We start from the raw sequence: 21,322 nt of genomic DNA, 5'->3' as shown, positions 1-21,322 counted from the left end.
GGGTCATATTGTTGCTTGTATTTTTGAGTCCGCTTGAGAATGGGTGGTATGATACATGTGGAAAAGAACAAACTCAACACCCAAATACAAAAGACAACTCCTGAGCGCCGCGCTGATGCCTACTCCCAACGTGCATACATGTCTGTAGCCACTTTTACCTCCCAAATATCTCCAATTCAGGGGTATTCTATCGCAAAAAATGAAGCACCAGCCAGCAGAACAGAAAGAATATCACCACGCCCGCAGCAAAGATCCATTTGTCCTCTTTCGCCCGTCGCTCCACCATACGTATTGTATCGCCGCTTACACCCAATGTGTTGGCAACGCTGTAAAGTCGCTTCTGTGTACTCTTGAGCATCTCTCGCTGCTGACCAAGATCACCCAGCACAGCCTGTCCGCGCGCAATGTAATCGTCGAGAGCCTGGTTCGTGTTCGAGAAGAAGTTTTGTTCCCTAAAAGCATGTGATTCGCGCATCTCGTCCGGTGAGCCCGTCGTCAAAGGTCCGTTGGACTGGGTTGGGTGTCGAGGCTGGAAGGTGGAGTGCGTGTTGGTCGTCGTGGCATTTGCATAAGGATTCTCCGGTGTAGCATTGTACGGTCTTCTCCCCAGAAGCTCTGTGCGGTTCGCCTGGTGCTGAGCATCCTCGCGGGCCTTCTTGAGGGAATCGATTTGGCCTCGGTAATCGGAGAGGTTCTCGCGAAACCTCTTGACTCGCGCAAAAGCCTCTTCCTGCTTCTTGGGGACAATCTCCTGGCGAGCGAGACTTTGGTATTCGTCGAGGGTCTTGGTGAAGGAAGCGATTGAGGCAGACACGTTGCCAATCTCGGAAGGAGATGCTTGGGATTTGGTATTGAGGTTTTGGAGTTCGGCGGCCAGAGACTTGCTTTGCCGCAAGGCAGAATTGTATGCGATATTCTAGATCAAGATTTTAGCGACTACGATTGAGTTTGGTGGTGATGTGGGAATTACCATGATGGCGGGTTTTCCGTTAAGGAGCTTGTTAGGGTCGAGTGACGTGCGACGACAACTTTTATCATGATTTCTTGGTGTAGGGATATATGGTGAGGCCAGATCTCCCGGGCCGGAACAATGACAATCCGCGAAACATTCGCAAGATGCTTACCCTGTATCTCGAAGTCATCTCGGGAGCATAAGAGACGAAATTATTACGTCGGGCAGTTTATGCTCCTTAGACTACTTTTCTTTATACCCTAATACTTAGGAGGCCGACTTTTCTGCTACCCATTAGGGACTGCGTTTCTTGGATTCGCTACAGCGAATATGTTAAACATCTAAGGTGATAGCTCTAGTCTCTCAGTCCAGCTCGTGGGTCTCCCCATATTAACTTTAGCCTTTCCCTTTGCCAAGTCCATATTGATGTTGAATAAAGTAGTGGTCCCATCTCTGTGCGTAGTGACATCCCGATTGATCGACGCCGGGTATCCCTGTTCATCCTTAAACAGCTCAAAAAGAGAATCGTGGTCGATATTTCCCGAAGTTATCTTGTTTTGGATGAGCTCAGACATGCGTGCAAAGCGCACTTTGGAATCTGGTAACCAACCTGGCTCATCGACTCCAGGGTGCTCGAGGAGTAAATGATTTGTATGCACCAGAGTCCCGTTACTGTCCAAGTTGATCTCTTTAATTCCTATACTCGTGCACTCCAGACCTATAGCTTCGCTTGGATCCGACACGAGGATATGCCCACTACCAGCTGTTCCCATCTTGTACAACTTATTCGCAGCTTCTCGTGCTGATTTGGACTCCAGAGCTGTCCTGAGAGCAAGATGAATTGGAAGTTTAGTATTATCAACGCCGCGAGCTCGAACGGCGTTCAATGTAGTCCCTACTCCCGCAGAATTGATACCAATCTTGCCTATCACACCCGCCTCGGTAACCATCGAGATGTTGGGTATGTCCGTTCCAGGCTGAGAAATATGGCAGATGAGAAGATTTGGCGCCTGTTTGAGTTGCCAGTCCCAATTCTGCGCCAGAAGCACTTCGCCGTTGGGTTGACGAAATGCGGCACTTGTGCAGCCGTCAGTTTGAATGGGAGTAGTAGGGTCTTCCGTGTAGAGACTGAAAGTGATTTCAGTCCTGACATTCAGTGCGACGATATCCAAAAGGTCAACACCAGCACCATCGGCTAGACCCTGTAGTTCCTCGGCGTGACGCGGAGATATGTTCCGGAGAGGCTCGATGTATTTCTTAGCCTCTTGACGAACAGCCTCCCAATTCATAGAACATGTTTCTTGGAAGAGCCATTCGTAAAAGGAGAGAGATCCATTTACTTTATCCTTGGCTATGGCACCATGTTGATGGCCGATCTGTGTAAGAGCATTAGTGTTGGGCCTTGAGATTTCACATCACAGACAATTTACCTCGTATGGTGTTCCAGAGCAGCGAACTTCTAACATGGCGAGTGTTGATTGGGGAGATAAACAATGTTGATGTTGAAAGGAAAGTTAAACGTGGTTATTGTCGCTTACTCCAAGTTTCTTAGTGTTACACGGGTGTATTCTTCCCTGCCTATCAAGCGCGGGGGCTACTTCTGGTACCGTTATCAAAATATGCAAAAGATCGGCTGTTCATCTACACCTTTTTGATGATGGCATTTGAAGCGCGGTGTCAACATGTAGGCATGACTGTTGTCAACGTAAGTTCCAGCTAGATGGACTTCGGTTCTTTGGGATCTGTATGGAGGATATTTGGATACGTAGTCATGAATTCTCTTTTCTTGACCATGCTCTCAAATAACATAATTTATTAGAACACATCTCATATGACTAATATCTCACCTTGATATCTCTTTGTGTCCAATAAACCAATACTGAAGAGTATTTGCATGCACTCTAGAATGTCTGATTGTTTATTAAAGAGCTCGGAGGACAAGAGCCGGCTGTAGTTTGAGTGGGCACCATCAGATTCGAGAAAAGAACATGATTGGAGGCCGAAAGTATGTATTATCAATCTTCGGCCCTCACCTCCGATACTAAGTCTCGGACAACATTTTTTTTATCATCACCGAATTTATCCATTCAAAGTTGGTGAAACAGATTTCCAAAATGGGAGACTTGTCACATTTCAGTGACCAGATTGGAGGTTTCAACCTCTCCTCAGTTCCACCTGCTGATCCGGCTTATACTCCTCTTCTCTATCGTCTTAGAGAAGAAACTTTCCAAAACCGAACAACCCAGATTAGACACGGTTCCTATCTGAGGCGTTTTGCACGAGATGATTCACTCAATATCCCATCCGCGGTCAAGGAAAGCTCTGGAATTGACTTTGATCAATTCATGCGCCGATATGGATTGACTGGTTGCGTCGTTGTGCAGAATGGTGCTATACGTCTTGAAGAGTATCGGCATGGGAACTCCAAAGCTTCGAGGAATGATGTGCAGTCTGTCACCAAGTCGGTAGTTTCTACGGCATTGGCTATTGCCCAGCAGGAGGGAAAGCTATCGGTCAATGATCCTGTATCTCGTCATGTCGAGGAGCTCAAGGGGACTGCTTGGGCAGACGTCCCGCTTCTCGCACTATCCAGCATGTCATCAGGAGTTGTTGAGCAATCTGAGGACGAAAGACCAGCTGATGTGCCAAACCCAATGTACGCAACTGAGCTATATCCCCAGACGGATCCTGATGCTGTTCTCAACTGGCTTAAGACCGCAAGGAAGGTGGCCGAGCCATTGGAAGAGTTTCACTACTACAACCCAAACTACTACGTACTGTCAACAGCTATATCTCGTGCTACAAAGGAGCCTCTCGACGAGTATATATCCCGCACGATATGGGAACCGGCCGGAATGCAGTACGACGGCTATATACGCACCACTGCTGCAGGTCACGTTGATGGCCACGGTGGCTTATCGGTTACCCTGACAGACATGGCACGTTTTGGGTGTTTTATTCTTGATGGGATGAAAGAAGAAGGAAAAGGACCAAACGTGCCCCCTGGGTGGTTCCAAGATATATCAGACGCCAAGTATAGTATTGGAGCCAGGGCTCTCCATCCCGACAACTTTGTGTCCAACTTTGGCTATGAGAGCGGTTGGTGGACGACTGGCAGAGGCGATCCGAATGAGTACAAGATGGGAGATGACGGTGCTTTTGCGGCTATTGGAATGTATGGACAGGCCATTTACATTGTCCCTGGGTTAAATGCCGTCGTCGCTGTCCAGTCTGGATATCCCGAGCATGATCTTGATCTCTTTACTAAGAATTCTGATTTTGCGACGTCGATCTTGAAAGTTCTGAAAGGGTCACGAAGGAAATAGGTGTTTAGTTTAAAAATAAACTCTATTGTGGTATGTTGGGAAGAAAAAAGGTTAAAGGGGTTTATAAGTAGGACATGTAAATAGACTCTACAATTGACTGAACGTTATGTGGAACATAAGTCACACTTTATTCCATTTAATCAGTGCAGAAAGTCAAAGCTTGACGATATTGCTACGTGAATAAACCAAATTTGAATAGTTTAAACTCGTAGGCAGCATTAATGGGAATGTATAAGAAAGAGTCCTTCCCACTGTTAGTCCCCAGCTCATATTTCACACCCCGACAATTCAATCGAATCGCTGAACGGCCTTACCAACGGACATAATCCAATACGAACATTAAATCGAAGATTTATGAAACCGATTGCCCTCTACCTGTTAAAGAAACAATCACAATGAATTCCCATTACAGTATGAAATCAGACAATATGTGTATTGATACAATCGAGGAACATTATAAGAATTCCAAGAGCGAGCCCAAGTATGCACACAACCTTGTTCATCAAGAAAAGATAGTATCTAATGATGATTGCAGCGCCTGTCACATTGACTCTCTTAGTCTCGATACTGAGATGTCCTTCGCAGTTGACCCCCCTTCAACTGAGTCCATCGATCCTGACATCGAGATGGCCTTTGAAGCCAACACTCACTCAGTGGAAAATATTGAAGGCAACGATTTGGAAATCCCAGATGCCGAGACTTGCCTCTTCTGCGTAAACGGTAGCAACTCCTTCGATGAGAGCCTGATCCACATGAAGGCAAACCACAACTTCAATATCCCCAACAAACGCCATCTCAACATCGAGCCTGTTAATTTAGTTGAGTGTTTTCGTCACTTACGGCTCAAAGACGATTCTACGACCGAAGGGTTGGGCTTAGATGACTTCGCGGGGCTCCCATCAGCCGCGTTCAAAACTCCCAACGTGAGAGCCCCAGGCACATCCTTTGTTCATGGTACAAGTGAGGCACGCCGGGTATATCTCAGGGCCTTGCGCATGTACAAGGAGAAACATCATTCGGTCAAGAATCCGGGTATGAGAGTCATACAAGACGATATTGGCTCTGAGGTCTTGTTTAATACCCTTCTCGAGATGAGTGAAAAGGAACGATGGGGCTTAGATAACGATACAGGAATGTGCATAGGCGAGAGAGGGTTACGAAGTTGAGAAGCTTGACCCCATCTTAATTTTCGATGGGCGTATACTGGGGATTGGTTTTGACTATTGGTATTTGTTAAGTGGATTACCGACATTAGGTTTGTCAGAATTGTCGATATGTATTTATTGAAGTTTTTGATGGACTTCTTTGAGGCTATTGTATCATAATTGTGACATTGGCTGACGCAGAGTTTCTCGGTTTTATTTACTTAGTCGTCGTTTCTTATTTCAATGGGAATTATTCTATATCATTATTGGATATGGCCTTTGATAAAAGACATGGTATTCTGTAGTAGCTGCGAAGGCGGTTTCTATTCTTTCCAACACCTGTGTCTTGGCAGAGGAACTAGAAGATATATGGTATAAAACGAGCCGTCTTTGCATGCCAATTCTCCCAGTCCTTGCCGAAAGCTCCCTTCAACATCTCCTCTTCTTCACATACTCTTTTCCATATTCCACACAGGAAAAGTGATGCACACGGTGCGAGTACGCCCAATGTCCAATACAAGGCATTGTAATATTGTGGAGGAATCCAACAGCTGATAGGCCCATCCAGTCTGCCGAGAAGTGCTGCGTTGGAGAGTATGAGGATGAGAAGGCCGGTATAACTTGGGTGCTGGACATATTGATATATACCCGTCGTTTTCAGCTGGTCCGGCCTTTTGAGCGCAAATGTAAAGTTCTTACCCAGCGATGCGTAGGGGATCAAACGAAGAGGAATCCCAGCACTGAAAATCAGGGCCAAGGGTATCACAGTTGCAGGAGACCATGTTACGAGGTTCGTGTTGAGCCCGTTCTCTGCACCGTGCCGGATGACAGAAGCTGGTATGTCCGGGTAACGCAAGGTGAGAGCAGCAGACTGCAGCGCTAATAAACCCCAAGGAGCTAGTGCCACCTTGGTCGAGTGTTTCTTGGTCAAAAGCAAGCCACGAACCGAGTCTCCGGTCGAGGGTGCAACATGGTGACTGGGGTTGGGCGGTGATAGAGCGACATAATTTCCGTAGACGGAGCCTAGTATGACAGCTGTCAAAGAGGCTTGAGAGAATGAAATAGGGATAGCCATTAATTGATCGATGCTGTGACGTTTGAAGAGGTAAAAATGAAGACGGCCGAGGAAGAGACATGGAAGTGGATATGAATGACGATGGCTGGAACAAGTGTTTGAGCTAAGGATTTGAACTAGCTGATTGTAGTCTTAGCAACTTCACGTGACAAATGGTTACCATGACGAAAATTAAATGAACTAAACGGTTTGCATCTGTGGATCGAGATCGACGGCAAGGAACGGGATCCCAGCAGAGGTTTCACAGTGATGTGTTGTGACACAGATATAGCAATGCATACGTTCTCAAGTATAAGAAGTATGGTATGCAGCCAAGACTCAAGGAGTAAAAGGCCAGTTACTGTTTTGTTTGTACAAGGTTTAATTCGTGTATATACTGTACTTGTCATTGGAGCACATTCAAGCTGGTTGATTTCCACAACCAGAAAACCAATCAGAATTCATTTACATTCTTGAGAGATTCCCCAGATAAGAGCGTCACTCTCCCGTCAACTAACTTGAACATCTCCCAACGGAACGGAACCGGCCTCCAAGGGGACCCCGTATCAATCAATTGTGCACAGCCAATTAGTCTCTCAGTATTAACTGCCGTAAATAACCAGTCTCCACTTGAGTACATGACATTTTGTCGATGCTGAATTAGTGGCAACGAATGCAAATCGATCGACCTGTTCTAGACTCTGCCACTTTTTAGCACCCTGTAGTCAGTAACTCTACTATTGCTACTTGCCCAAAGGCATGAATTACAGTGGAATTATAGGTACTGTTACTGCTACGCTGCTTTCAGGGTCTTCAGGGCTCTTCTCGTCTGCCGATCTTCGGCTAAGTGCGTTCTTGTAGTGGCAAACCCGGAATTCCCTTCCCTTCCCTCCTAGCCTCCCTCTCTCCTCGCTCTTTATTTTTTCCACCCAATTATGAGCTTGACCGTTGTAGAAAAACGTTGAGAGGAGGGTGAAGAAATAACTCGATATCTCAAATCTTCGTCTTGTCTTTCTCCTTCAGCCTTCATTGTTCTATAGACACTCTCAATTGATTGCCGGATATGGCAACCCTTACAGAGTGTGTTGAGGTGCCTAAGCAAACCGTCGTCTCCGAAGCTACTCGGGAACGAGAGACTTTTAGGTGTGAATCAACATTTCTTTCAAGTCGCTCACTAAAAATATTGACAATCAATCACTAGATATGACGACTCACTCTTCACAAACGTTCGTCACAATAACTCTGGTTCACCAATTCCTCAGTCTGAACTCGTCACATGCTCAGATGTCATCTTCACGGCCCTCACACGGCTGGCCGCTTCACAAACCGGCGCAGCAAAGGCAATGATCTCTTTGTTTGACCAGACTCATCAGTACATCATCGCTGAAGCCTCTGCTACCACACCTCTGGTACCCAATCTGGGATATGATTCCCATAACGAAACTCTCTGGCATTGCGGGACTGCTATTCCTCGCTCCCACAGCGCTTGTGAAAACACTTTATGCACAGATGACCCTCCCGAGGCGGGCCCTGATGGATTCAAAGCTTCCCACCAACTGCCAGTCATTGTCGTTGACGATGTCACCACTCATCCAGAGTACTCAGCAAAGCCGTACTGTCGACCTGGAGGCGCAGCAAGATTTTACGCTGCTGTGCCTATCCGGACTGACCGGGGCGTCAACATCGGTGTTCTATGCGTTATTGATACCAAGCCGGCTCTACCTTGGGATTACAAAATGTCTAGAATGATGAGAGAGCTTTCAAAGGCCGTGACAGAGCATCTTGAGACCATCAGCCTCAAAAGTAACCAACGGCGAAGTGAGAAAAAGGCCACAGGCCTAACAGCATTTGTCGAGGGAGATGCACAGCCTGTCCCTTCAGCAAAAGCCCGACGTGAGCACGAGAAGCGACTCAATGGCGTTTCTAAACCTCAAAGGCCGAGGGTCGACGACATACAGAGCACTCTGGGAGGCATGAACATCGGGGCACCTACACCCGTCACCAACCCCCAGGAATCGACAAGCGGGCAAGAGAAGACGAACGCGCAAGCTAAGCTACCAGCTTCTAATGGGATTTCTGTTTACCATAATCCAAGTCAAGGACCGGAAACTCCACGAGAAGCATTCTCAAAAGCAGCTCGTATAGTAAAAGATTCTATAGAGATTGATGGTTGCATGTTCGTGAACGCAGATATGCTCGAGTTCTCCACTACTGGAACCTCGAATGAATGGATGGAAGAGGATGCGCCGGCTCGACGACGGTCAACTTTCAGTCATCATGACAGCGAAGACACGTACACGACTGGCTCATCCGAAGATCGTTCGCGTCCCTCATGCCAGGTACTTGGATCATCAGGGGAGGATACACTGAAAGGTCAACGTGCTTGTGTTTCTCTTCCGCAAGCCCTTCTTGCCCGCATGATTCGACGGTATCCCAAAGGCCACATTTTCAACCTCGACGCCAATGGAGATCTACAGTCTGATGAACTATCCGACGAATCAAGCCATCGCGCTCTAACTAATGGCCAGGACAAAAACCAATCGTATGAAGGTGTCGACAACAAACAGGAAAACCAACTCAGGATCCAGAGGCGAGAAGCGAATATCCTCCGTGAAGCTTTCCCGGGATCTCGCAGCGTCGCCTTTGTTCCCATCTGGGACTTGCGCAAGAAGCGGTGGTCCGCTGGCGGATTTATATACTCTTTCAACATCAAACGTAGCTTTACCATCGATCTGGATCTCAGCTATCTCAGAGCCCTTGGTATGCTTGCCGCGGCTGAAGCATTCAGACTTGAGACTCTGGCGGCAGACAAGGCCAAGACTGATGCTCTTGGCTCATTGTCTCATGAGCTAAGGTCGCCACTTCATGGTGCTGTCCTTAGTGTTGAGCTACTTAACGATACTGATCTTAGCATTCCACAACAAAATATCGTCCGCACAATTGAGACCTGCTGTCGAACGCTTTCTGATACTATTGACCACCTTCTCGAATATTCAAAGGTCAACAAGCCTCTACCACAGGAAGGCGCTCGGGAAAACCAACCTGACAAATACGGTCTTAGTAAAGCAACAGCTATTGGAGGCACACCCAACCCATCAAGAAAGGTTGTCCAGCTCGACGTACTGGCTGAAGAGGTTCTAGAAAGTGTTTATGCTGGTTTCAACTTCCAACATGTTTCTCTAGCACAAGCAGCTCAGTCGGCAAGTCAACCACCTCGACGCCCTGGCTACACATCGATACGCCGGATGGACACCATGCAAGCTATAGAAGAGCTCCGAACACCAGTCAAAGATCGAGGTAGCATTGAGACGAAAATTGGAGACGTGGAGATCTTTTTGGCCATCGATTCACGACCATCATGGGGATTTTACACACAGCCTGGGCCTGTGCGTCGTATCATCATGAATCTGTTTGGAAACTCGCTCAAATACACTACCGCGGGATTAATCCGAGTGTCTCTGGAACAGACAGGTGCTCTAGGGACCGACGACACCGATTGTTGGGTGACCATCACGGTTTCAGACACGGGAATAGGCATCAGTGACGACTTTTTACAAAACGGACTGTTCAAACCCTTCTCACAGGAGAACCATTTATCTCCCGGTACAGGCCTTGGGCTGAGCTTCGTCAAGCAAATTGCAGCACAGTTTGGCGGCCAGATATCAGTGAAAAGTCGAGTCGGTACGGGCACAACTGTAACAGTCAGATTGCCTATGAAGCTAGCCGATGATTGTCACAGGGGAGTTTGCGAAGTCCGGCAAAGAGAAGAAGAGTTTGAGGCGCAGACGGATAAGTTACGTGGACTTCGCGTTAAGGTGATCGATTTCGGAAACAATGAGAGTGATTCTTCTGGAACGAAGATGGAATCACCTTGTCAACTTGTGCGGAACATGTGCAACGAGTGGCTTGGAATGCAGGTCAACACTGGTTTTGAGACGCCATGTTTGTTGCCTGACCTTGCTATATGGTCTGAACAGGGGTTCGAAAGGCCCTTTGATCAACAAGATACGATGCCTGATGTTCCAAATATTGTGGTCTGCGCCAATGCCCTTACCGTTCATCAATATTCTTGTGGAACCAAAGCAATACCGCGGCCTGGTATATTCGAATTCATCTCTCAACCGTCAGTATGTCTGATATTCGGTACGATGTTGTCACTGACTTGTAAATTAGACTCGGTCCTCGCAAACTAGCAAAGGCATGCTCGTTGGCCCTATACCGCTGGACGGTTGCACAAACATCCACCGACTCTCCAACAACTGCACCTCCAGGCCAAGATTCCCTTGCTGTACCCGAAAACATCGCCTCCTCCATTCCCCATCCTACATCACCCTTTCCTCTTAGCGCCGAACCAACACCGACACAAACTACTCAAGGCTACTTCCGTAATCCCGAATTTCTCCTAGTCGACGACAACTTTATCAACCTGAAAATCCTTTCCTCATACATGAAGAAACTTAAACAACCCTACCAGACCGCCTCTGATGGCCTCCAAGCGGTGACCGCCTATGAAGCAGATCCAGGAAGGTACACATGCGTCCTGATGGATATCTCGATGCCTATAATGGACGGATTTGAAGCTACACGTAGAATTCGCGCCTTCGAGACGCAGCAGGGGCTCAGGCCGGCTTTGATATTGGCACTTACGGGATTAGCTTCTGAAGAGGCGCAGAGGGAGGCTGAAGTCAGTGGGCTGGATTTGTTCCTTACAAAGCCTGTTAGGTTGAAGGAATTGGGACCTATTCTGAGGGCCAAGGGAGTTCTGGAAGAGGAGTCAAATGTGGGATAAAATTCAAGTCAAAGGTGAAAAACGATCTAATTAATACTTGTATAGATTGGTATGAAGGGAATGATAATAGAAATGATGATGAAATCTATAATTAATAACATATTAAATAAACTTGATGAACATCCTTAGGTATAACACATCCGGTGGTGCTTGGAATATGAACAGTGTCCTAGTTGAAGATTGCTTGAACATATCTTCATTGACGACTAATATATGCTATCTAGTTATCGAATCATTATAGGAAGTTTCGTATAACTGAACATTCACTTGAAGGTCTTTACTAACAACCTTCACTACGTTTTAACCCCGTCCCGAACTTGCCAATTCTTGTTCCCAGCCTATCAACTTTAACAAAACTTGCATGGTCCGTTTCCCAAGTCGTGTCAGCCTGATCCTAGTTTTTCCACTTCCTTCACTGCAGTTTTAGCCCCCTCTCAGGTTTGCTCGAAACCCAGTCTGGAACTATCCGCTTTGCACTGATGTGTGTCTGTGACGTTTTACTGTGTGGCCCCCCCATCTAAGACTTCACTGCAATTTTAACCCCCTCTAAGACCTACTTCCATCCGACTTGAACCCTCATAAGTCATCTTGCAGGAGTCGGTAATCTATGCCGAGTCATGAATGATCTTCACTGCGATTTTAACCCACTCCTAGACCTGCTTGAGTCTCTGCAGTATAAATTTAGCATGAGTATCTGACGGCTTATTGGGAGATGCAAGTCATCAGCCATTCACTGCAATTTTAACCCTCTCCCTGTGTTGCCATCTGGATTTAAGCTCATTGGTAGTTATGATACATGGGACATAGCTGATCCACGTCTAGTCAGCCTTATCCGAACTTCACTGCATTTTGACCCTCTCCCTGGCCTGCTGCCATATGACTTCAAAGATCTCCGTCTCTTTTCTATCAGGCTTGGAGCCTCTAGCTACAAGCTTACGAAGGTAAAAGGGAAGAAATGGGAGATAAATATGGGAGACTACAAAATCATTGATACCACGAGAAATCCCAACAACTCATCTCAACCACTCCTTGATCGCGATCTCGTATATCCACGGCTATTAAACAAGACTATGTTGGAAATGTAGAAGAAATAATAGAAAGGCATTCAAGACTTAATACAGAATGTCCTAGTGAAGTATCATAGAACAGATGAAAGAACCCTAAGCAAAGTTGGAGTGTTTATTTCCTGTGTATTGTAGGCAATGTCGATGCTCATGGGAAGAGAAGCTGTCACAGAGAAGTCGCCTCCAGTAGCAATGGAAATGGTATCATCGTAGAGAAGTGACATGGAATTATATTTATTCTTCGTGTTGGAAACGAATTCATCCACATGTAGGGAAAGTGAGAAAGAGGTGTCTTCAGGGGGGAAAGGACCAGTACTGACGCCGGAGATAGGGGCGAGGTAAGTCGACAAGTACGTGATACACCATATCTCTGGCAAGTGCTCACCTTTTTCAAAGAAGAAGTACCAGTGATGAAGCGTGAAAGCAGCGAAGGGAAGAGTCTTCTAGGAGTCATAACAAAACCTCAATGACAGAAAGTTTTAACCAAAGAACCATGATGATTTTTGCAATATTCATACATAAAAACAGGAAAACAGCAATTCTTTAACAATTTTCTCTTGATCTCCTATAATTCGTCCATCGGAAGACAAAATAGTTTTCTAGCCACGAAGACAACAAATATCAGACATGCTTTGTTTAAAGATGCGCGCTGACTCATGCATGCGCATATCAGCCTCGTTAGGAACTGAGATACAGATCCGCAAGGGGGAGAAGAAAACTGATTCGCATACATGTGTTGTTTGTCTCGGCCCAGTTCATAACTTCCAAGCCACGCATAGTCCAGTCTAGATCTTGACGCTCTGATCGGATTTGATTTTCGTGGTTGAGGAAAACTGTTCAATATCCGAGGTGAGACATCAGCCTTAGTATGACTGGCCAACTATTGACATCTCCCTTGCGAGTCTCCCTCACTTGACATAATATGAACTAGGAATTCCTGGAACCAACAGTTTTTTGTTTCTGAGTTTTGCAAACATCGTGGCGTTTCCATCCTGGTCTCTCTATCAAGAAATGGATCATATCCGGATCTTGTTTCAGTTTTCTTTTTCCATGGTTATTTCCACATACTGTTCATATCAGAGACGACCAACAGTAACAATACCTTATGCAGGTCTTATACATTAGATGATTGTGATCCACAACAGCCAGCCACATGTTCTTTATGGTATGAGAATCAAAATTACCCCTTGCTACCGGCTACATGGGCCAACGAGTATGTATGCCAAGGGGCCCCCAAGTCAAAATCCTTCTTAATTCTGCACCTCCTTACCTTCTTATTGACTCTTTGTCTTGCATTTATCCTCAGTCCCTCTTTTGTTCACGCTGTACCACCCACGTTCTTTAACATGTTTTTCAAGTCCCTTGTTCTCCCAGCACTCTTCACTATCGTGAGAGCAGCTGAAGATGGTGTTCGATACGAAACCCGTACTGCCACCATCACGCAATGCTTCACACGCGATGCGCTAGCCGCGCCTACTCCTGTTGTCATTGGCGCCACGGCCATCGTCTACGAGCCAGCTGTCACCGGAGGGCCCATTATTGTCGAGGTTGATGCCCCTAACTGCGAATCCTGCGGCTGCCTGACATGTGTACACACGGTTGAGTACACTACCAAGTTCCAGTACTTCTGCTCCACTGGTCTTTGCGATCAGGAGTATTCCATCAAGGAGAAGTACAAGGGTATGAAGGAGAAGCCGGCCATGGATTCACACTCGATTCCGGTTGGGTTCACGTGTGACGTACAAACTTGCACTACTTGTGGCCCTGAGCCCATTACTGCTACTATCACGTACCCCGTGAAGGATCGTCCTTATATGAACGATGTTGCGCATCCCACTGCAGTGCCGACTACTGGAAGCAAGGGCGATGACTACAAGCCGGAGACTGACTACAGGCCGGAGGCTGACTACAAGCCCGAGGGTAACAACAAGGTCGACGACTATGATAACGGTGCCAAGCCTGTCAACGAATCCAACTATCCAGATGCTCCTGCCCCTGCCAAGAAGCCCGAAGGAGAACCCATGCCCATGCCCAAGCCTAATGAGAGCAATGGCTTCTACTCAAGCGTCAAGCCCACCTCTGGATCTGATGCTCAAGAGAGCGGTTATCCTGGTAAGTGCATTATTATTGATATGATGAATATCAAGCTAATGTATGATAGGAGCTGGAGATGAACACCCCGTCGTTGTATCAGGAGCTGTAGGCCGAGAGGTTGGAATGATTGGTGCTGGAGTGGCTGTCGTTATGGTTCTACTTTCACTTTAATCCTTTTCTTCAATAGACCATTTAATAATCGTGATCTTGTAACTAGAGTACTTCACAGTCGTGAAATGTGTTGACGATATCTCCAACTTTACGACACTGATAATTATCCACAGTTATACTCTGGCATTTTGAATGACGCATATTGGTTCTTGGCATTTTGATCAGAGTCGAGATTATCAGAAACAAGCATCGACTTGATCCAGCGTTAACCGCGGCTATATCGCAACAGTCGGAAGAGGAGATCCATCCAAGTGGGAACATGTCCACAACTGTAGTATAGTAAGAGCCCTAAAGTCAATTGCGTGGCACCTAGTGCACTATGAGATCAATCCTTGTAGTAAATTCAAAAGTCTTGTCCGATACAGACCAATTAGATGGAGATTTCTCGGGGAGTTTGAGCCTCAGCAAGGTATAACAAGTACAGTGCAGTGCAGTACATACAGATACCCCTACCTAACCCCTGTCCATCAGATGTCAGAAAGAACATGGAGCAAAAGTTCCGGTGATATGGAGTTGAGCCTGGTTAATTAAGAAATGATATCATACAGGACTTTTCACATGAATAAATGATTCCTTCAACCCATAATTTCCCCAGGTACAGGTTACAGGTTACAGGCTGTTGAGACACGTGATGCAGACTCGACTTGACTTTCTACTGCAAGTGAAATCTCCAGTGGTCCAGGTGACCTTTTTTCTTTCCCCACCCTACAAACTCACCGCCCGGGCAGCCGAGTCAGAGTCAGTCCCGAATGGGACAGAAAGACGACGAGAAGACCATCAATCAATCAGATTCCCCAAAAAAGACGACTCTAATCTAACTAATCCCAATGTCGATCTGCTTTTGAGACCCTAGAACTACCAACAAACTCCCCCCCCAATTGCTTGGAGCATTTGCTTCGGCTTCAGCCACGCTCCAAAACATCACGAGGGGGCTTTTTCTGTCCTGTCCCTTTCTTCTCATTCTTTACCCGTTTCGACAAAATGTCCGAAGACGACACTGACGTCCTTGGCCCCGACGGTCAACCCCCAGTCCGAGTCGACCGCGACCGAAGAGCTCCGCGCTTCAGCTGGACTCCCGCATACGAGGCTACTTTCTTCCGGAGCCTCTGCGACAGTGTCCAGCTTGGTCTGCGCGAGAACTCCTCCTTCAAGGCCGAAGCCTGGGAACGCGCCGCCATCGCCCTGCAGGAGAGTCACGGCGCCTACCCTGCCAAGAGCCACCTGATCAACAAGAGCGACAATGCGAGGAAACGCTTCCGATTATGGCGTGGTCTCCGCGAGGATCCCGAGTTCGTCTACAATCCCGATTCAAGGACCGTCACGGCTACTGAGGAGGCATGGGCTGCGCATATAGAGGTAACACATTCTTTGCACGGTCGCGCTGGGAATGAAATTTGGGGGGATTGTTGGCACACGGGTTAGGGGCTTCAAGCACGTACTGACTCTGAAGTAGAGGGAACCCCTTTCTAGGGCTTTGCGTGGCCGACCTTTCGATCACGAAGATTTCATGGAGGTTCTTTATCCAGATGTCATCGGATCTGGTGGCGCACCCAAACGTATAATGAAGCCCCGGCGGCGAACGGACGGTCCCATCAGTGATGACCCCGATATGCCAGGAACCGGCATACTCAACCTTCAAAGCGATCCTCCTCCTCAGCGACCTCCTGGCCTCGAGAGCCCCAATGCGCGACCAATCTTGACCCAAACTCCCACTACATCCTCTGCTGGCTCAGCGCCGCAGCAACGACCGACATCGACAACTATTCCTCCTCGAGGTCCCCCGACCGTAGCCAACGCGAGCGCTCTTACCCCGCCCGACGAGACCATCACACAGAGTCGCAAGCGACAACTACCCAGCACGAGTACCCCAGTCATGTTCGAACCCTCGCCGCCCACCACTACCATACCCATGGGACAATCTGTGGCACCCGAATCACCTGGCAAGCGTCGTCGTACTTCGTCAAACGACGGCTCACGGGCCCTCACCGCTTCCGTCCTCAATTCGTCCATGTTACCTATGGCTGTGCGTGATGGCCCGAGTGCCATGTCCCCATCGCAGGCCGACAGCCAAGGACTTTCTAATGGCAACGGACCCGCGATGGAAGAGCTCGTCGAAGCAGTGCGATCTCGAAATGTGCTACGTTGGCAAGAGGAGGCACTGGACATTTTCTTCCGCGACTTTGCCGACGAAGATTTGGATCTACAGGTTAAGATGTCAGAGGGCGTGCTCATCAATGAGTGCAAGGCCATGGTGTTTTGCAAGATGCCTGCTCGCGTTCGACAGCACTGGGTTAAGCGCTTCAAAGAAAATCCTCGAATTTAGGAATGTAGAGATGCTGTCGTCTCTTGGAAATGATGGTCGAGTTATCCAAACGATGAGACAGGATCACGAGCTAGAGTATTATCACAAACGATACAAACAACAACACTACAGTATAAAACAACAAAACAACCAGAACACCGGACACAGAGAGAAAGAGGAGGAGAGAAAGAGAGAGCATCCAAAAGAGACTTGTGGTCTGGCGCTTATTGGGTCGTGTTGAAGATACCAAGGGTTCAGGGATATGAAGCGGCATGGCGTTAGTGGGCAAAATCTTTCCATCATCGACTTTTTTGTTTGCATTCTTTGTTTTTTGTCTTGTACTAGGAGTTGCATTGTACGGTTATTCTTTTTATAGCGAGTTCTGGTGGGAAACATTTGGGATTGAGGTGTATCTTGTATATGAGAGGAAGCAATGCTGTTTCTTGTATTGGTGGGCTGAAGGGAGCGTGCGAGTGCTTTTAAGCCGATAACTAATCTATTTAATTCTCACCTCTCATTATAAGTGCAAACGCTGCTTTGTGACATGGGAAGAAGGGTGGATATAACAACGTTTACCTTTGTATGTGCAAGGTGTAGAGCAGTAATGAACATTCAAATCTATCATGTTCTTTTGAGAATGCCTTGCAAGACAACGTTTTATCATGATAGAGTTTTGTATTAAACCAATCTATATTACCAGCGTATCACAACAACTTGTATTCAAAGACCAAGCCAAACATCCAAATCGCCATGGTGATTACCCATCATAAATTAAATATCTAACGCCTCCCTTAAAAGACATCGAAAGATGGTTATTTGTGAAAAGATGTATGTGTATATATCCTAAACGCAGAAAGAGAATTCCCCAGGCAAAGTCAAGCTACCATCAAAAGTCGTTTCAAGGCGTTAAATCATCTCTATACATACAAAAACTACTTCTTTATGGTGATAAAAAAAAGATTAAGTAGAGAAGAATAAAATGACTATGTTGAACTTTGGATGAAATCCAAGTTAAGACTCCTCCAGTCCCACAGTTGAGAAAAGTCTCCTAAATCCACGTCGGTGATATTGCCTAGACCGTAATCTGTGTTGAAGTCCTGATGCTGATAGTCCACGTAGGGCTGAGGAACCATAGCTGCTACGTTGGGATTGTCCTGTGGCATCGAGTAATATCCGCCGGATTGGATGATTCCGTCGATAGCGGCGCTGGGCGATGGAACTTGCTGAGATACTTGGGCGTGAACAGCGTTAACGGAGGAATAAGAATGAGGCTTCTGATATCCGTCCGCGGGTGCCTGGGCGTAACCGGAGTTGTCGTACGATGAGTAGTTGCTCTGTGGCGTGGATCCTGAGGGTGCACCCTCTGAGCTGGCGTAGTAACTCGGTGAACTCTCCTGCGACTCCTGGCCCGATTCCTGCTGGTACACCGGTTCCGTCTTGAAGACAGACGTGGGTTCCTGAGTGGGTGCTTTGACTGGCGCGGCGGCGGATGCCGGAGCACGGCGTTGTTTCTTGCGCAGAACGTTCTCCCGTGGTAGTGGTTTCTTCCTGGGCATCTTATTCACCATCTTAACAAGAATATCGTGAGACGTCTTTGCCGTCTTTGACACCGCCTTGAGACGCTTGAGCAATTTGATTGAGTTGTCCACCGCGTCAATAATCTCGTCCTTTCTCGGAATCGTCTCGTCGTGATCTTTGATAATGGCTGTGGAAAGAACGGCTGCCGTGTCGAATAGCGAGAAGATGATAAAGTGAAACCTGCCGTCACGGTGTGAAACCTGATTCGCCCATCGGTTGGTCGTGTCTAGGTTCTTAAGTGAGTAATGCACGGCATCCTCTCTCACAGCTATTAAATCCGCAGGCGAGTCCTTTGTGAAATCCTGCGCCATGAACGAACGCATGGGGTTGAGAATCATGAGATAAGCCATAGTGTGGATGTAATACCGGTGGAAGACAATCCAGTTGTGTTTATGATCCTTGGACGTGTCTGGATTGTCGACGTCGTAAACGGCTGGGAAACATCGAATCCATTCCTCGAGTGCGGACTTGTACTCTTGAATATCTTGTGCTGATGTGATGTTCTTGGGGGCGCCCCATCGTTGGGCGAGGCTGGTAACGAGTTCAGACTGAAGTTTCATATGGAGTAACGGTGAAGGTGAAAAGTCCTCGAGGGTCAGACTTGGTGGCTCCACGTTGATATCGGTGTGGTCAATAATCGTTGGTCGGCCAAGACCTGAAGCAAATTGCCTATAACTGATCAATATGTCGTTCAAGTTGGAGGAGAAAGTCGACTCACCAGTCCCAGCAGTCTAGAATACACCATACTCTTCGTCGCATCTCTCGTTCAAACTCGGACAAGCCTTCGGCAATGGCAGTTCGATGAAGGCCTTGGAACAAAGTCAGTGGTAGGACAGAAATTGAGTAAGGTCAACTTACCCAACTCATGGGCCTCTCGAACAGCAGCACCAATAACATGCCAAGCTTCAACAAATCTTGCTTCAGCCTTGTACCAATAAATAGAGTGAAGCATCCACTGTATGTTGAGCAGATGACAATGACCAAGCGGAATAACTCTCCCAAGTTCCGTAGCGGCGGTGTGATAATCTACAGTCAGTTTATCCGAGGGCTCTGACAACTCAATCTCGACCATAGGCTTTATGCCGACATCCAGATGCTGAGTAGCGCAGGCACAGACCATTACCAGCAGGATAGTCCACTGCAGCGAGAGCGTTTGGTTGCGAGATCTGCGGTCCCACCAGGACTGATACTCTTGAAGAAAAGTGGGTGGATAAATGATGTAGTAATGATAGTTGACGGTGTTGAAGAAGCTTTGAACAAGGGCGTCTAAATAAAAGGTTAGAGTCGTTCTGCTTTACAAAACGACAGTGACTTACCCATCTGAGGTCTTGGGGGCAAAACATCAATGGCATGCTTGAGTTGAGGACAAGTACTTGGATGAACCCAAGTCAACTCGCCCAGCGGTTTCTTGTGCTTCTAAGTTGGTTTAGTATTTCGTCTTTGACGTTATTTCTAGAAGTGAGAACTCACTTTTGAATCGATGGTTAATGACTCCAGAAGAGGACCAGCGGCGTAACCCATAGCCGCCAACTCAACATCATCATCATCGTCCTCTTCAGGCTCAGACACGTCAGGCTCGCCATCATCGTCATGGCTGCGCGAGCGCTTCTTCTCACTGCCGTTAGTAAGACTATCTGACGGTGAGCCGGCGGCGTTTGGCTGTACGAAGCGACATTTGTCTGCGACTTTGCGCTTCTGGCAATGATTGCAAGGCCATTCTCGATTGCACTGTTAGGAGAGTGTGTGAGTATCACGGTGGAGTAGCGAGGAATGGGCGGAAGATGACGGTCTAAATTTGACCTAAGAATTCCTTCAAGGCTCCATGGCGTACCTTTTGCTTCCTGCGATGGCACTCAGCGCAAGCCGAGCGATATTGACCGGTATGTGTGCTGTTATCGTCCATGTTACGGTGGAGTTTGACGACTGCGTACGTTGGTGGAGATCGACTCGACAGGGAGTGAACGCGAAGAACTTCCAAGGAAGGATAGAGGGAAAAACGTTGATGCGCTGTTCAAATCTAGACCGCGAGAACGAGAGTCTTTACTGCAAATGGATTAGATGGGCACTAAATGAATTAGTCGTCGGATAATGCCGTGCGACAGTTTTGCTTTTTAAATGTCCAGATCATTGAGAGATGATAAAAATAAGGAAAAAGAAGAACATTCCGTGTCTATTCTTTTTGACAATTAAATCTCCCATGATTGCCAGCTCCTTACTAAACAAAGCCTATCCCACTTAATGCTCCAAAGTTCCTATACCCCGGACGAGCTTGTGACGCCTCAAATGCAGCCAACCTTGAATTCGTCTCAAACCTTAGACGCCACCATGTCTTTCACGGCAATTGATGCCCCCTTGAGCTGCAAGACTCGCGTAGTCTGGGGTCATGACGAGGGATTGATAGGTTGGCGCATCATAATGGCTTGCGTATTCTCGGTAGTACAAAAGATCTAGATCTTTGAGTAACGGGAAACCTTTTCCAAAGCTGGGAAAATTGACCGCTACAGAGCGAATTCGAGGCTGTCGACCTGAATTGGTTGCCATCTTGACGGAAAACTCCGCTGGATGATCCTGTACGGATACAGCAGACAACGGCATGGGCAAGTTGCCGAGGCATTTGAATAGTAATCAGGCGATTATTTGGAATTGATTCATCCCTTAGCGCAAGTTTGTTGACGCTTTGGTCACGATTGAGAAGGAATTTCACGCTTGTCTTTTACGGTCGCTTTCTAGTCTAGGCCTTATTCTACAAGAGTCTGGACCTTTTCTACGCCAATCGGCTCTTATTTATATTAAGAAACAGGCTTGGGGATTGATTAATGGAAAGCCGAGAGTCACTTGAAGCTTTTC

General features: G+C 47.2%; 9 protein-coding genes across 9 annotated transcripts; 5 read left to right on the top strand and 4 right to left on the bottom strand.

The window, feature by feature from the left end:
- Positions 1-187: 187 nt before the first annotated feature.
- Positions 188-973, bottom strand: FSST1_005324 (golgi SNAP receptor complex member 2 family protein; the record flags this gene model as incomplete). The annotated part of the gene is made up of 2 exons (XM_083231588.1): positions 188-916; positions 971-973. The coding sequence occupies 2 exons, from the start codon at positions 971-973 to the stop codon at positions 188-190; spliced, it is 732 nt and encodes a 243-aa protein (XP_083088754.1).
- Positions 974-1,293: 320 nt separating this feature from the next.
- FSST1_005323 (uncharacterized protein) lies at positions 1,294-2,418 on the bottom strand (the record flags this gene model as incomplete). Its single annotated transcript, XM_083231587.1, has 2 exons — positions 1,294-2,328; positions 2,383-2,418. The coding sequence occupies 2 exons, from the start codon at positions 2,416-2,418 to the stop codon at positions 1,294-1,296; spliced, it is 1,071 nt and encodes a 356-aa protein (XP_083088753.1).
- A 648-nt stretch (positions 2,419-3,066) lies between these two features.
- FSST1_005322 (beta-lactamase/transpeptidase-like protein) lies at positions 3,067-4,278 on the top strand (the record flags this gene model as incomplete). The annotated part of the gene is made up of 1 exon (XM_083231586.1): positions 3,067-4,278. The coding sequence occupies one exon, from the start codon at positions 3,067-3,069 to the stop codon at positions 4,276-4,278; it is 1,212 nt and encodes a 403-aa protein (XP_083088752.1).
- Positions 4,279-4,706: 428 nt separating this feature from the next.
- On the top strand, positions 4,707-5,444 carry FSST1_005321 (uncharacterized protein; the record flags this gene model as incomplete). Its single annotated transcript, XM_083231585.1, has 1 exon — positions 4,707-5,444. The coding sequence occupies one exon, from the start codon at positions 4,707-4,709 to the stop codon at positions 5,442-5,444; it is 738 nt and encodes a 245-aa protein (XP_083088751.1).
- Positions 5,445-5,781: 337 nt separating this feature from the next.
- On the bottom strand, positions 5,782-6,498 carry FSST1_005320 (methyltransferase family protein; the record flags this gene model as incomplete). Its single annotated transcript, XM_083231583.1, has 1 exon — positions 5,782-6,498. The coding sequence occupies one exon, from the start codon at positions 6,496-6,498 to the stop codon at positions 5,782-5,784; it is 717 nt and encodes a 238-aa protein (XP_083088750.1).
- A 1,042-nt stretch (positions 6,499-7,540) lies between these two features.
- Positions 7,541-11,266, top strand: FSST1_005319 (hybrid sensor histidine kinase/response regulator; the record flags this gene model as incomplete). Its single annotated transcript, XM_083231582.1, has 3 exons — positions 7,541-7,620; positions 7,679-10,600; positions 10,651-11,266. The coding sequence occupies 3 exons, from the start codon at positions 7,541-7,543 to the stop codon at positions 11,264-11,266; spliced, it is 3,618 nt and encodes a 1,205-aa protein (XP_083088749.1).
- A 2,410-nt stretch (positions 11,267-13,676) lies between these two features.
- On the top strand, positions 13,677-14,595 carry FSST1_005318 (uncharacterized protein; the record flags this gene model as incomplete). The annotated part of the gene is made up of 2 exons (XM_083231581.1): positions 13,677-14,442; positions 14,492-14,595. 2 exons carry the CDS (start codon positions 13,677-13,679, stop codon positions 14,593-14,595), a joined length of 870 nt encoding a protein of 289 aa, XP_083088748.1.
- Positions 14,596-15,576: 981 nt separating this feature from the next.
- FSST1_005317 (Myb/SANT-like DNA-binding domain-containing protein) lies at positions 15,577-16,918 on the top strand (the record flags this gene model as incomplete). Its single annotated transcript, XM_083231580.1, has 2 exons — positions 15,577-15,951; positions 16,049-16,918. The coding sequence occupies 2 exons, from the start codon at positions 15,577-15,579 to the stop codon at positions 16,916-16,918; spliced, it is 1,245 nt and encodes a 414-aa protein (XP_083088747.1).
- A 962-nt stretch (positions 16,919-17,880) lies between these two features.
- On the bottom strand, positions 17,881-20,378 carry FSST1_005316 (transcription factor domain-containing protein; the record flags this gene model as incomplete). Its single annotated transcript, XM_083231579.1, has 6 exons — positions 17,881-19,144; positions 19,194-19,284; positions 19,334-19,741; positions 19,792-19,891; positions 19,946-20,203; positions 20,307-20,378. 6 exons carry the CDS (start codon positions 20,376-20,378, stop codon positions 17,881-17,883), a joined length of 2,193 nt encoding a protein of 730 aa, XP_083088746.1.
- Positions 20,379-21,322: the final 944 nt, after the last annotated feature.

Source organism: Fusarium sambucinum, chromosome I (genome assembly GCF_050947815.1).
Source record: "Fusarium sambucinum isolate potato_lamoka chromosome I, whole genome shotgun sequence".
Classification (NCBI taxonomy): Eukaryota; Fungi; Ascomycota; class Sordariomycetes; order Hypocreales; family Nectriaceae; genus Fusarium; species Fusarium sambucinum.
Note: the sequence above shows the minus strand (reverse complement) of the source record. Positions and strands in the feature narration are given on the sequence as shown.